The sequence below is a fragment of the Eretmochelys imbricata genome, chromosome 24 (assembly GCF_965152235.1).
Source record: "Eretmochelys imbricata isolate rEreImb1 chromosome 24, rEreImb1.hap1, whole genome shotgun sequence".
Taxonomy (NCBI): Eukaryota; Metazoa; Chordata; order Testudines; family Cheloniidae; genus Eretmochelys; species Eretmochelys imbricata.
Genome location: NC_135595.1, coordinates 1278182 through 1291480, shown reverse-complemented (window position 1 = coordinate 1291480; position 13299 = coordinate 1278182). Strand labels below are relative to the sequence as shown.

General features: G+C 53.0%; 1 protein-coding gene across 21 annotated transcripts in view; it reads left to right on the top strand.

The window, feature by feature from the left end:
- The window catches only part of UBAP2L (ubiquitin associated protein 2 like), a 43697-nt gene that overhangs the window by 27430 nt on the left and 2968 nt on the right, over positions 1-13299 (top strand). For all 21 annotated transcript variants that reach the window (XM_077841402.1, XM_077841423.1, XM_077841419.1 and 18 more), the window contains 9 exons: positions 1106-1160; positions 1733-1907; positions 2427-2499; positions 4056-4251; positions 4446-4534; positions 5632-5685; positions 6382-6463; positions 8822-9039; positions 9136-9241. In XM_077841402.1, coding sequence (XP_077697528.1) covers positions 1106-1160; positions 1733-1907; positions 2427-2499; positions 4056-4251; positions 4446-4534; positions 5632-5685; positions 6382-6463; positions 8822-9039; positions 9136-9241 — 1048 coding nt within the window. The remainder of the gene's footprint in view (positions 1-1105; positions 1161-1732; positions 1908-2426; positions 2500-4055; positions 4252-4445; positions 4535-5631; positions 5686-6381; positions 6464-8821; positions 9040-9135; positions 9242-13299) is intronic.

Genomic DNA, 13299 nt, shown 5'->3' with positions numbered 1-13299 from the left:
GCCTTGCTCAGGACTGAAGGAGGAGAGGTGGGAGTGGGTCATTTTAAATGGAGAGGTGAGTGAGGAAATCCATGGTTCCTTGATTCCACTGTAACTTCCTTTCAAAATCTGCAACACCAGCTAGAGGCAGGGTCTGTCAATATTTCTTGTAAATTGGAGCTTTATCATTAATTTAGCCCCAAGTAGGCATAGGTGTAATCCTGGGCCTTGTAGCTGCAGTGCGGCCCCCTGGGTACTGTGGTGGAGGGTGCACTTGCAGTGCCAACCGTGGATGATCTAGTTATTTCTTGGGATGGGCAACGTGTGGGATTTTCTTTCCTTCCTGTGATCCCGAGTGTCTCCCCTCTTTCTGGCCAAGGGCTGCAAACACCTTCCACTGGAGCCTGCCACGCCACACCTGGGTTAGCTGCTGAGAGGGGCATTGGTCAGGTGCCGCTGCTTGGAGAGTCTGTCCCTTTCTGGTCTTCCCTGCTGGCTTCTCGGGGTGGCCTCTTTGGGTGGGGTGGGGGAATTGCCTCATGGATCCTTTGGTGTCGCCTCTTGTCTTGTGGAATCTGATAAATGTGCTGAGAACCCCTCGCTGTTGGCCACATGTCATGTGCCTGCCAAGTATCAAGAGTCCCCATGCTGAGATTTGTTCACCTTCAGTGAAATTCACTGGTGGCAAAATGAAAACTGACAGACGGTTCTGCTTTTCACACACCACCTGTGGTACTCACTGCAGAAGGGTAGTGCTGAGCTTGAGACTAGCATGATTCCAAAAGGGCTTGTAGATTCTTATGGATCACACAACTATCCAGAGTGGGAATAGTTAATGGAACATCTGTGTTGGAGGAGATGTAGACCTCTTGATCAGCGCTTGAGCCGGTCTCTAACTACTAGGTATTAGGAGGTTTCTTGCACCTTCCTCTGGAGCATCTGTACTGCCCATGGTCCGAGGGGAGCCTGAATGGGTTAGCCTCGTGTCTGATCCAGTCTGATAATTCGTACGGTCCTAGGTCTGCTCCTGGAGCTATTGTGTGGGCCTGGAGGGGGGTTAAACAAATGCAGAGGGGTCAGTGAAGACAAGCTGTAGCCATCCCAAACTCTCCCCTTTCTTTTCCAGAATGGTTTCAGCTCTGTACAGCCCACACAGTTACAAACCACGCAGGCCGTCGAAGGTGAGTTGCCAGCATGACTCGGGGGTTGGGTTTGCTCACACCACACATTCCCTTGTGTTCCTTCTGGGGGTTGTAAGGAACAGCCTCAATCCACGCTGGCAGAAAATTGTCACCTTGCTGGCCTGCTCTGTGCTGCTTGTTTTATTTGCTTACCCTAAAATGTTCTGTCTTTTACCACTTGCCTCTGTGACTTTGGGCAGGTCACTTAACTTGTGTGCCTGTCAAGTGGGACTGTCTATTCCTGATGATGATCCTTGGCCCTTATCAAGGGCTTTTCATTCATAGATCTCAGCTCTGTGTGAAGCTGGATAAGGATCATTGCTTCTGTTTTACTGTTGAGGGAAACTGAGGCACAGAGGTGCAGTGGCTTGACCATGGTCACGCAGCAGGTCAGCAGCAGAGCCAGAAATAAGCCCCAGGTCTCCCATCTCCCAGTTTTGTGCTCTCGCTGCCAGTTCATGCTGCATTCCCTTCCTCCACGGGCTGTTGGGAGGGGGGAATGTTTGTAGGGGGAAAGTGCTGGTGGTGTTCCCAGTGCTCAGAAGACCCCTAACCACAGCTTTCATTCATAGGTGCTCCAGGCCCTGTGGTGAAATCAGATTCCCCCTCTGCCCCCAATATTGCACCTCTGAATGATGCAGTATCCGCATCGTCCCTGCTGACAACAGCCAGCCAGCATTCATCAGCTCTGAGTAGCCTGAACCACACTGAGGAGCTCCCCAGTACGACCACCGCCCAACTCAGCAGGTGAGCTCGGGGCATGCCAATTGCTGGAAAAGCAGAACGCTAGGCCCTGTTCAGAAATGGTGAGTGGAGAGGACCTTTTGGACCACCTGCTGCCATGTGGTGATGTGGTACCCCTCCTCTCTCCAGAGGGGCCTCCAGGATCCCCTCACTTAGACACCATGGGATGGAGCTTCAGTCATTCTGGGCAAGAAAAGGTGTCCCTTCCCCTACCTGGCCAAGGCGTCAGGGAAGCGCTGGCTCCACAAAGGAAAGTGCTCTCAAGGGACCTTCCCCTGAAATGTACCACGCTCTGTTTGCCTGGGAAGCAAGCTCAGCTTTGCTGTCAGGAGCTGGACTGCACTTGGCTTCCAGTCTTGTTGCTCTCTCCATATCTATCGTCCATCCCAAATGCGGTCTGGTCCTGCACCTGACGTCTCCTGTGGAGGGAGATAATGGAGCTGTATGGTAGCGTTGGAGGGGTAGTGAGCCCTGCTGTCTAACTCTGCAGTTGGCTTGACAGCTTTTTCTCGCCTCCTGCAGCACGTTACCCACCCAGCAGAACAGCCTCTCTTCGTCTACGTCCTCTGGGCGCACATCAACGTCAACTCTTCTGGTGAGTCCAGATACTGCAGTGCAGATCTGCTCAGGCACTGAGCACCTGTTACTCTGGCCCCACTCACTGGAAATATGGGCGCACCATCCCCTGTGAAAGCCAGGCCCTGATGCAGCAGCAGGCGGTGTGTATAGCATAGATCTGGTGGCAAAACTGCCCACAGCCAAGTAACGAGTGCAGCCTGTCAGAGATGGGGTGGGACTCAGCCAGGCTGGCCAGCGATCTAAAGGTTATGGGGGAGAGATTTGTTTCAATATATTGCATGCCTGTTCATGGCTCTAGGCAGGATGAGGCCTGTTTGTCGCATACCAATAGCTCCTTACTAGCTTGCTGTAGCCATTAAGGGAGAAGTGTATGCCACAGAAACCTGGAGTTGCAACCAGATGCAGTCAGACTAGACTGTGGCTGATTGAACTGCAGTGCTCCGACATACCAACTGCTGGCAGTGCGGAAATGCTGAGCCCAGTGCTGCTGGTGCTCACAGCAGAATGAAATTCTTCCCACTCCACGGCATGCATTCAGTCGCTGCTCTCCGGGGGTTGCACCAGAGTTGCCTTCAGCATGTTTAAATACCAGGTGGAGGCTCCGGATGGTTTGCTTATGGGGGCACTGTTGGGAGCGGGGGTGGGTGTCTCTGGGACGTGGCACTTAACCCAGTAACACATGGAATGAGCAGCACCTTTCTCTTGGTCTCTCTCGCAGGACTGTATTGTTCCCCATGTGCTGGAGAAGGCTCCGGGCTCGCTTAGGGATTTGCTTAGGGGTTTTGCTTCCTTTGTAATTGTGGGTTCTCTCAGTACTGCCCCTTCCAAACTGAAGGGCCTTTTCTTCCTGTATCAGTAGCTTGAAGGGCCTTGTGTCCTGGCCTGAATGTTGGGGTGGTTTTTCGTGCTGGCTGTTGGGCAGCCAGTTTCCCAGATTGTGACTAGATTGTGGCAGTTTGACATTAGAGGATCTCACCGGAGACGGAGTCTGAACAGGGAACCTGCCACAGGGACGGCTCTCTGTGCCACTTGCACAATAGGTGACTGGGTGTGAAGAGCAAACAGCATCTTGTTTCAGCAGCTTTTCTCACCCCTCTTGTCACTGTTCCCCAGCTGCCCCTTTCGGGGTGCTGGAGGGGTAGAGGAGCCCTTTAAACCTGGGATTGTAAGATTTGCCCTGGTGGCTGAGGGGAGGTTTCGGGGTGGGTTTTGTTTTCCTAGTGTAGGTAAACTCCCCCATCTTGTGACTTTTGGAAATGCCCAGTCGCTGTGCCAGATTTCCATGGCCGCATTTAGTTCTGCCTGCAGCCATGTGGTACTGTTTGATAGCTGGAGACATGTAACTAGAACCAGGCCTGCACTTTGGGAGAGCCCAACTGCAGAGCGGCATGCCCAGTGCAGGAGCAAAGCCCTTGCTGCAAACAGCTGCTGCAGTTAGGGATTTCCAGGTCCAGCAGTTGTTTGCACCCTCCCCCCTGCATACCGCTCCTCCTGCAGGGTGGTTGTTCGTCCTGCTTGGCTACATGGAGACTGCCTGGGCCTCTAACTCTTTCTCTCCCCACCCCCCTTTAGCACACTAGTGTGGAGAGTGAAGCAAGCCTCCATTCTTCTGCTAGCACTTTTTCCACCTCCTCCAGCACCGTCTCGGCTGCCCCACCTGTGGTCAGCGTCTCCTCCAGTCTTAGCAGCGTCAGCAGCCTGGGCTTGAGCCTCAGCAGCAACTCCACAGTGACAGCCTCCTCCCGGAGCTCTGTTGCAACAACATCAGGTGGCGGGGGGCTGCCTGCAGTGGGGGGGGAGGGTGAGAAGCTGATCTGGTACTGTGCGGGGCGGGGGGGCCGCATGTGGTGGAGGAAGGACGAGAAGCTGATCTGGTGCTGGGGGAGGGGCCGCATGTGGTGGGGGGATGGCTGATTTGATCAGTGTTTTTTTCACTGTGTAACTGTGTTTTTCCTCCTTCAGGAAAAGCCCCTCCCAACCTCCCTCCTGGAGTTCCTCCATTGTTGCCTAATCCGTACATCATGGCTCCAGGGCTGTTACATGCCTATCCGGTGAGTGGGGCTCTGGGGAGCTGGCCGCAGAGGTGCAGCATGCCAGTAGATCCTTCCTAGCTCTCTCTGTAGCTAGAAAGGAGGGACAGTGCATGCCAGAGGAATCAGAGTTGGTACCAGATGCAGTCAAGCAGACACCACCTGGTTGAACTTGCAACATAAAACTCTTACAAAAGGCTAATCAATGGGGCTGCACCGGGGCTCAGCTAGTTTGGAGGCTCCCCTCCTGGGAAAAGGCCCTGCGGGAGGGAGCAGTGCGTCTGTGTGCAAAGAGGGGTAAGTGTCACTTGGTGGAGATGACCGCAGGGGTATTCTTGGTGGAGGACTCTGTCCGAGCTGCCTGCTCTGTGGCGTGCTAACCTCCAGCAATTAGGGCATGTACAGACATCCCCCACCCCCATCTAATGCAGAGCAAAGAGCCCTGGGTCCCAGCCTGGTCAGCCAGCAGCACCTATTGATCCAAGGTCCCTGGGAGCGGAGGTTTGGAGCAGTGCCAGCCCCTTGGTGGGTAATGTGCAAACAGCTGGAATGGGAAGTGGGTGGCAGTGGGACACTAGGACTTACCACTGAGCTTTCTCCTTACGGTAGAGAAACAGGAGCACTGAGTGCAGTGTCTCTGCTGGAGAATTGTCCCAGAAGCTGGGAACCAGGGTGACGGACTGAACCAAAGATCTTAGCCGGGGTGCTCAGTTTTTCCATACCAGCCCCAATTCTGTCGGGTGGTTGCGAGGCGCCCCTCTCGGTCGAGAGCCCACAGTCTTAGCTGTGTGTGTGTATATGTGTGAAACGAGAGAAGTTACACACTTGTGTATACAACTTCTGCAAACTACTTACAAACCGGGATTGTCCCACCGATATTTGATGAGCCATACAATCCCATGTGGCACCACATCTCTCGGCCGCGAACTAGAGATCTTTGACCAGGTCCCGTAGCGGTTTCTCTCGTTCCAGTCATTCTGTCTCTTGTTGTCATGGGGGCTGGTCTTCATTCTTGGTCATATAATTATCTGGACTATGGTCATTCAGATCTGCCTTGGCTACTTGGTAATGAGCTGTAAGATTTGTGTACTTAATGCAATCTCCTGCTCCTTTCTTAGCCACAAGTGTATGGTTATGACGACTTGCAGATGCTTCAGACGAGATTCCCATTGGTGAGTATGTAAAATAAGATATGTAAGGCGCTTCTGTAGACACAGCAGCTGGCCTGTATCTCTGGACCTAACCAGTGAATCCAGACAGGCCTGCCAGGTTGTAAAGTATTCGTGAGAGACTAGGAAAATGGGATTCCATATGTATACAGCTGTGGCGCTTTCTGTAGAGGTCACTCTAATCAATTTGTGATCAGTTCAGCTCCTCCAGGTGTTCTCTGGCACTTGGGAATCAGTAGCGTTAATTATTTGGTCAGCAGCGGTGATTGGGACAGTAGGTTTATGAAGCCGAGTCCAAAGCAAGCAGAGCTCCGCTCACTGTGAGTGGCGGATGGTGCTAGCTGGACTGACCTTCTCTAGAGACAGAGGGAATGCTTGCCCCAGGGATGTGGTACATGGTCTGCAAAAGAGAAGTTATTCTTGTTCCCATGGCTGTGATGCTGGACGTACAGTCCTGGACCTTTTAAGAGCATGCATACCAGTAGACCTTTTCTAGCTCTTCTAATGGCCAGACGGGGGATGGTAAATGCAAGAGAAAATCCGGAGTTGCTACCAGATGCAATCAGCCTACCGTGTGACTGATCTGAACTGCATTACTCCAACACACTGGACTGTTGCAGCCTGGAAATCCTGTTTCTCCAAGAGGCCCGCCTTTATAACAGTATGTAGTTCATTGCGCTTTCTCCCTGTCTCTTTTAGGATTATTACAGCATCCCATTCCCTACCCCCACCACCCCGCTGACTGGAAGAGATGGCAGCCTGAGCAGCAATCCGTATTCTGGTAGGAGGGAGGCACTTGTCCCTCGAGTTTGGGGTGGCTTGGCTATAGTGTGAGCACTGGGGCAGTGTTTTCTTCTGAAAGCAAGATCTCCGTATGCGTGAGGTTTAAACACTGCACCTGGAAGCAGCCAAGCAGGGGAGCTCTTAGATTCTGGATGCTCCACGTGGCAGGCTCTGCTGGAGCCTCTCCAACTGCACCACTCCAGCTCAGCCTGGTGTGTTTCTCCAAATGAGTGTGCGGCATTTCCTGTGCACTGCCCCACTGGGACTAGCACTGGGCAGTTCTAGCCTCGGGAGTGCGGGGATGGCCCGTGGAGCAGGCACTACCCGTGGCTTGCGGCGATTATCCAGCTTGGGGGCTTTATTCTCTTTTGGTCCCTCTGACAATCCCGTTTCTGGTGTTACCGTGACTGGACACCTCATTGCAGCAAAATATCTAGAGGGATCCATTTAGCAGGGAGATGAAGAGCTACCTGTCTGGCTTGGCAAAGCAGAGTCTAAGCAGGGGAAGGTATAATTGGCAGATACACATAGAGGGTAGAAACATAGGAGGGACAGGAATGCTGAGAAGTAATGGTATGAAATTCAGGCTGAATAGCTGGAAAATCAGCTCTTTTGGGCTGTGGAAGAGTGTCCCAAGGGAAGAGTCAGGTGGGGCATTTAAAAACTTGACTGGGCAACACACTAGCAAATACGCCCTAGGGGTCAGTCCGGAGCTGGAATTAGGAGGGGCCACCTGGCCTAAAAGGGGCTTTCCATCCCAGCTCCAGCACTGAGGCCTGCAGTTAGCTCCTTTAGCTGCTTGTCTTTGCTTTCCTGTACATCGCTTCTCCTCCTGCTTCAGGCAGGAAGTGCTTTGGACCAGCCCGCTGACCTTAGAATCCCAGCCCCGGGCTGATGGGCCGTCGCACGCATAATTTGCCAAGTTAGCACTGGAGCCATAATTAGCATTTTTGGCTGTCGTGGAGCTGGCACAGTGCCTTACTGTGTGCACTCTGAATGGGGAGAGTGTTTGCAGGGAAGAGCAAGCAGGTGCTCTTAAAGAAATGCAAATGGAGGCTTTCCAGACCCCTCGGCCTGTGCCCAGTCTCCAGGGCCAGCTGCTTGCAGGAGCAGAGGAAGTGATATTTGCGAGTATTCTCTGCAGGTCATTGGGCCCCTGCAAGGGTACTTGCTTCTCTGCCATGGCATGGAGAGGACTGAGTGTGAGCAGCACTGTAAAAAGAAGCTATTCACATCTTCAGCTAGTCAATATCTGATTCCCCTGTTCAATGAGATCCGAGCACCAGGCAGCTACTGGCTGACGGTGCAGGGCTCTTAGGGTATGTCTACACTACACTTTAGACACCTGTGGCTGACTAGGGCTAAGGGGCCGTTTAACAGTAGTGAGATACTTGGGCTGCAGCCTGAGCTTTGAGACCCTCCCACCTTGTAAGGGCCTAGAGCCTGGGCTGCAGCCCAAACTCCTACACTGCAGTTAAGCAGCCCATGAGCCTGAGCCCCACAGGCCCGAGTCAGCTGGCCTGGGCCAGCCGCGGGGTTGTAACTGGAGTGCACACATACCCTTACAGCTTGGGGTCACTCGTGAGCCTGCTGCTTTGTTCTGGGCCCGTTCCAAGCTGAGTTTGGAATCGCCATAAACTCCGGGACCCTACTTGTGAGATCCTGGTGTGTCTGGCGCTCAGGCTGCGAGTGGGGCCTGCAGGAGTTTCTCAGACAAACCCCAGTGTTGGTGGGTCTTGCTCCCCTGTATGGGGGTTGGAGTATGAAGGCCAGAGGCTGCTATAAGAGCTTGTTAAGCACTTCGGCAGGACACTATGTCATGTAGTTTAGTCCCTGGGGAGCTGATTACAGGAACCCGTCTCCCTTTAGGGTCTGCTTCTCTGTGGGTTGCTCCTTGAGGGGCACAGAGGACAAAGGGGCTTTGGGGAAAGCAATTAGTGTAACAGTCCAGCCTTGCATGCTGCATGGCTGCTGCGTCCGTAGGTCCTGCTGCAGAGGGGTCTGAAAGGAATCCTCTCTCGGCTGCGGGGAAGGGTCGTATGTACTGGGCCCCTTTGATTTCGTGGCTTGGAATCCTCGAAGGATCATCTGGAGGTTGGGGCAGGGGCCTGCGTTCTGTTCCTGGTTCTGCGGCTCTCACTCTAGGACCCTGGGCAAGCCAGCTCCACCCCTGAGCGTCACGCAGCAAGGTTAAGGCTCACCAGCACCCCACGGGGGGTTGAGGCCTGTTGTTGGCAAGGTTCTCTGAGATCCTTGGGTGAAAGGTGACAAAGGCAAGGCAGTCGATCCCAGTCACTCGCTCGTCGACCACTCAGCCCGGTGGCCTCACTCCCGCCCGTCTCCCCCTCTTCTCCAGGAGACCTCGCAAAGTTCGGCCGCGGCGACGCCTCCTCCCCTGCTCCAGCAACAACTCTGGCGCAGCCTCAGCAGAGCCAGACGCAGACACACCACACCACGCAGCAGACGTTCCTGAACCCAGCTCTGCCTCCTGGCTACAGTTACACCAGCCTGCCGTACTACACAGGGGTACCAGGGCTCCCCAGCACCTTCCAGTATGGGCCCGCCGTGTTCCCTGTGAGTGCTCCCCCTTTCCACACCTGGTGTGGGGGGGCAGGGCAGAGAAGCTTGGCTGGCCCTGTGCTCACCATCCTGGCCCCTTCCTTTCTCTAGGTCGCTCCTACCTCTTCCAAGCAGCATGGTGTGAATGTTAGCGTCAACGCGTCAGCAACCCCTTTCCAGCAGCCCAGCGGCTATGGCTCTCATGGATACAGCACTGGTAAGAGACGCTTGGTGGGCAGTCAGTCGGTACGTCTGTAACATGTGGAGGGTTGTCAGGGAGGTCACAGGAGAGGAAACGGGCAATTGTCCCGGGCTGGAACAAACTAGTCCACTGAGCCCTGCCTGCGCTGGGCTGCTGGACCGCCACAGACACTGCCTTTCTGCCTTGGGTCTCTCTGGGGTGCTGTTGGAAACAAAGTGCAGCTGCGGTCTGGACAAACACCACTTTCAATCCCAGGCCGGGAGATCCACCAAAAATCATCCTTGTGTCAGACTGCCCCAAGCAGTCCTGGGACTGACTTCAAGAGCCCTGGGGCTACATGGGCATTTACACCTCATGGGGAGGGCACCTGCTGGCTAATTAGAAGCAGTGCTGTGGGGCGACTTGTCCATGAAGATGCTGGGATGTCCTCTCTGTTTATGTACAGACACCTTGTTCTTGGTGGATTGCCCGCTGGTGGGTAAGAAGAGGGACTCTGCCCAGAGAAGAGTAAGGGCCCAGAGTGCTTCCTGGCAATGACTTGTAAGATGTTCATGTGCGGCTCTAGAGGGGTGGCCAGGACCCCTGGCACTCTGAGTCAAGCTTAAGTGAATTCTTCTTGCTCTCCCGATTGTCTGTGACTTCTAGCCTGGATGTACACTTTCAGAGCTGCTGCAGGATTTAGCCATCACATGAGTGACATGGCTGATGTTTCTCTTTCCCATCTGCAGCAGCATCGAGAATGGACTCGAGGAGAGACATTGCTCTGATGCACCCTTGTGCAGCATATTGATTCTTCTTGACCGGCCCAGCCATATCCCTGCGTTTGTTTGTATGGGATCCACGGAGCACTGCACACCCTTCCGGAGAGTCACGTGCTGGATTGCTGGCTCCCTGAGCATCGCTCTCAGAGACTGATAGCGTTTAAAGCTAGCAGGGACCATTAGATCATTTAGTCTGACCTCCTGTATGTGTCACAGGCCTGAGAATTTCACCCACATACCCCTGTAGTGAGTGCAATAACTTGTGTTTGGCTAAAGTGCATAATCCTGAAAGGCAGCCGGGCTTAGTCTGCAGACCTCAGGAGCTGGTCAGTCAACCCCCTCCCTTGGCAGTTCGCGGGTGATTAACTATTGGAACACTGAGAAACACTTGTGCCGAATTTCTAAATTACAGTTGTCTGGCTTCAGCTTCCAGCCATTGGTTCTTGTTCTGCTGCCTCTGCTAGATTGAAGAGCCCTTCGCTACTTGGGATTTTCTCCCTGTGAAGGTCCATACACGTCATCAAGTCACGCTTTGATCTTTTGGATGAACTGAACAGATCATACTCTCAGAGTCTCTCGCTGTAAGGCATTTTCTTCATCCCTCAAATCATTTCAGGGCTCTACACTTTCTTCATGTTTTCAGCTTCCTTTTGAAACGTGCACACGAGAACTGGATGTGATATTCGAGCATCGAGCTAGTCAGTGAAGTATAGAGGTGAAATCACCTCCTTTCTCCCTAAGTCCGAGGATGGCATCCGCCCTTTTTTGCCACAGCATCACACTGGGTGCTCTTGTTCAGTTACTTGTCTGCTATCAGTCACTACCTCTGAGAGAGAGCCCCCGTTCTGTAGGGAATTACTTGTTTCTAGTTGTATAATTTTCTATTCAAACCCACTTTGTTTGAATGGCCCAGTTTACCAGACAATCCGGATTGCATTGTATGACTGCCCTGTCCTCCTCATTGTTTATATCCCTGCTAGTCTCTAGTTCATCATCAGTGACTTTATATTTGTTTCCAGATCACTGGTGAAAATGTTGAACAGGGTCCGACTTAGTACCAATCCCATAGAAACACTCCCATTGACGATGTCAGCCAGTTCTTAATCCATTTAACATGTACTCCACTGGTATTGTGTAGTGTCAGTTTTTCCATGAGAAAGTCATGGGGCACGAAGTCAAACACCTTCCAAAAGTATATTACATCTCTGCATTTACCTTTATCACCCGAACTTGGAATCTCAAGGAAGTAAGGCTTGTTTGACAAGACCTATTTTCTGTAAAATCACGTTGACTGCCATTAATTATATTCCTGTCCTTTAATTCTTTTTCTCAATTGAATCCCTTATCAGCTTTTCCATTATTTTGTCTGCGATTGATGTCAGGGTGGCTGGCCTGTAGTTACCCAGGTCATCCTGCTTGCTTTTTCTTTTTTTAATGTTGGCACAATATTAGCATTCTTCCAGTCCTCTGGAATTTCTTTAAGATTTCTGCACATGTGTTGACAGGCTGGGCTTTGTCTGACACCAGACAGTATGTGCTGTCTCTGCTGGGCTTTTACAAATGGCAGGTGTGTCTAGTGTTTGTGCACAGCATCAGGGTGAGAAGGCTCAGCTGGTCTGTGTCCTCCACCATGACCTATAAATCAGAGTAATTCTTGATGCTGCGCTGGCCTGGTGAGTCTGCTGACCCTGTCCTGGCAGCCCACTGTCATATCTCTTCCCCCCCAAGACCCTGAGCGACAGCACCTGTTGCTCTGTGATGCCAAAGTCTGGACCTGGCATGTAGTTTGCTGTGAAGTTGCTAGCTGACATGAAATCTCAGCCCATCTGGTGAAGTTCTGTGCGTGTCTTGGCTCTCAGTCCCCATGAATGTTACCTACAAATCAAGGACTTTTGCTAGCACTGGGCCTGGGTGTGTGTTAGACTCACCCCGCCCCTAATGAGTGTGGTATATTAAGGGGCTACCCTGCCCTTTCTGTGCCTTGTAGGGGTGGGAATGTGGTCTTGTCTAGCTGCCTCATCCCTGCTGCCCCCAGAATGCTATGGCCACAGCCCTCTCGCTCTCAGCCCCACATCCTTGGTTGCGAAGCCCTGGCTAGTTCAGGAGATGGGGAAATGTTCCATCCCCTTCGTTGCGGCAGCCAGGATATCCTGGAAATGTTGCGCTAGAAGGGACTTCAAGAGGTAACCAAGTCCCGCCCCTCGCACTGAGGTAGGGCCAAGTAAACCTAGACCAGCCCTGACTGGTGTTTGTCCAATCTGCTCTTAAACCTCCTCCCTCGGACGCCTATGCTGGAGCTTAACTCCCTGGAGAGCTAGGAAGTTTTTCCTGATATCTCACCTGAATCTCCCTTCCTGCAGGTTGAGCCATTACTTCTTATCCTACCTCCCGTGGCCGTGGAGAGCAACTGATCCTTAATGAAAATAATTGACTGGTACCGGTCCCAGGCCTGTCCCCTGCAGGACCCCACTAGATACACACTCCCAATCTGACAGCAAACTGCTGATAACTCCTCTTTGAGTTCAGTCTTCCAATCAGTTCTGCACCCACCTTATAATAATTTCATCTAGACCACATTTCTCATTGGAGACCCGAAGAAACTGCTTTGGCAGCGGATTGTTCTGTTCTGGGATCCAAGAGCTGCTTGTCACCCTTGCCTGATGGTCTCCTCCTTGACAGATCTTCCCAGAACCAGATCGAAGTCCACTCCAGTCAGGATCCTTGCAGCAGTTCTTCCTGTTGCTGAACAGCTCTGCTAATTCTGCAGAGCCATGCTTCCCCTGGGGCTCTGTGCCATCGGAGCTGTTCTCCGTACCAGCGTTAGCAAGGTGCGAAACGGCTCCACGCAGGAGGGCTGGGGTGTTGGGCCGTCTCCTCAGCACACCCCATAGTGGTGCTGAGGCTGCCTGGTAACAGTGTGTCAGCTCTGAGGGCATGCCCTTGCGGAGCGCACAGCCCAGGGAGCGGGCACTAGTGGAATGGGAGAGATGAGGAAATGGCAGCTGTTAGCCATCCATGGCCACCCGTTTCTAAGGTCAAAGCCCCTCTGGGGACTGTTGTCTGGAAGGACAAAGCTGCTCTGCCCTTTGTAGGAGCCCCTGCCAGGTGCCGTCTGGCAACTCCCACAAAGCAGAGGATTTCTTCTGGTATAATCAGGTTGAAGCAGCGGGGTGGGAGCAGGGTGGGGTGTCTGAGGCCAGGGCATTCAAGCTGGGAATGTGACAGATTCTCCACTCTTCTGAGAAGGGGCTTCCTCCTGCCAGGTGGGAGCTCTCTCCAAACCCCACCTGGAGTGGGGGACTCCAGTGGCTG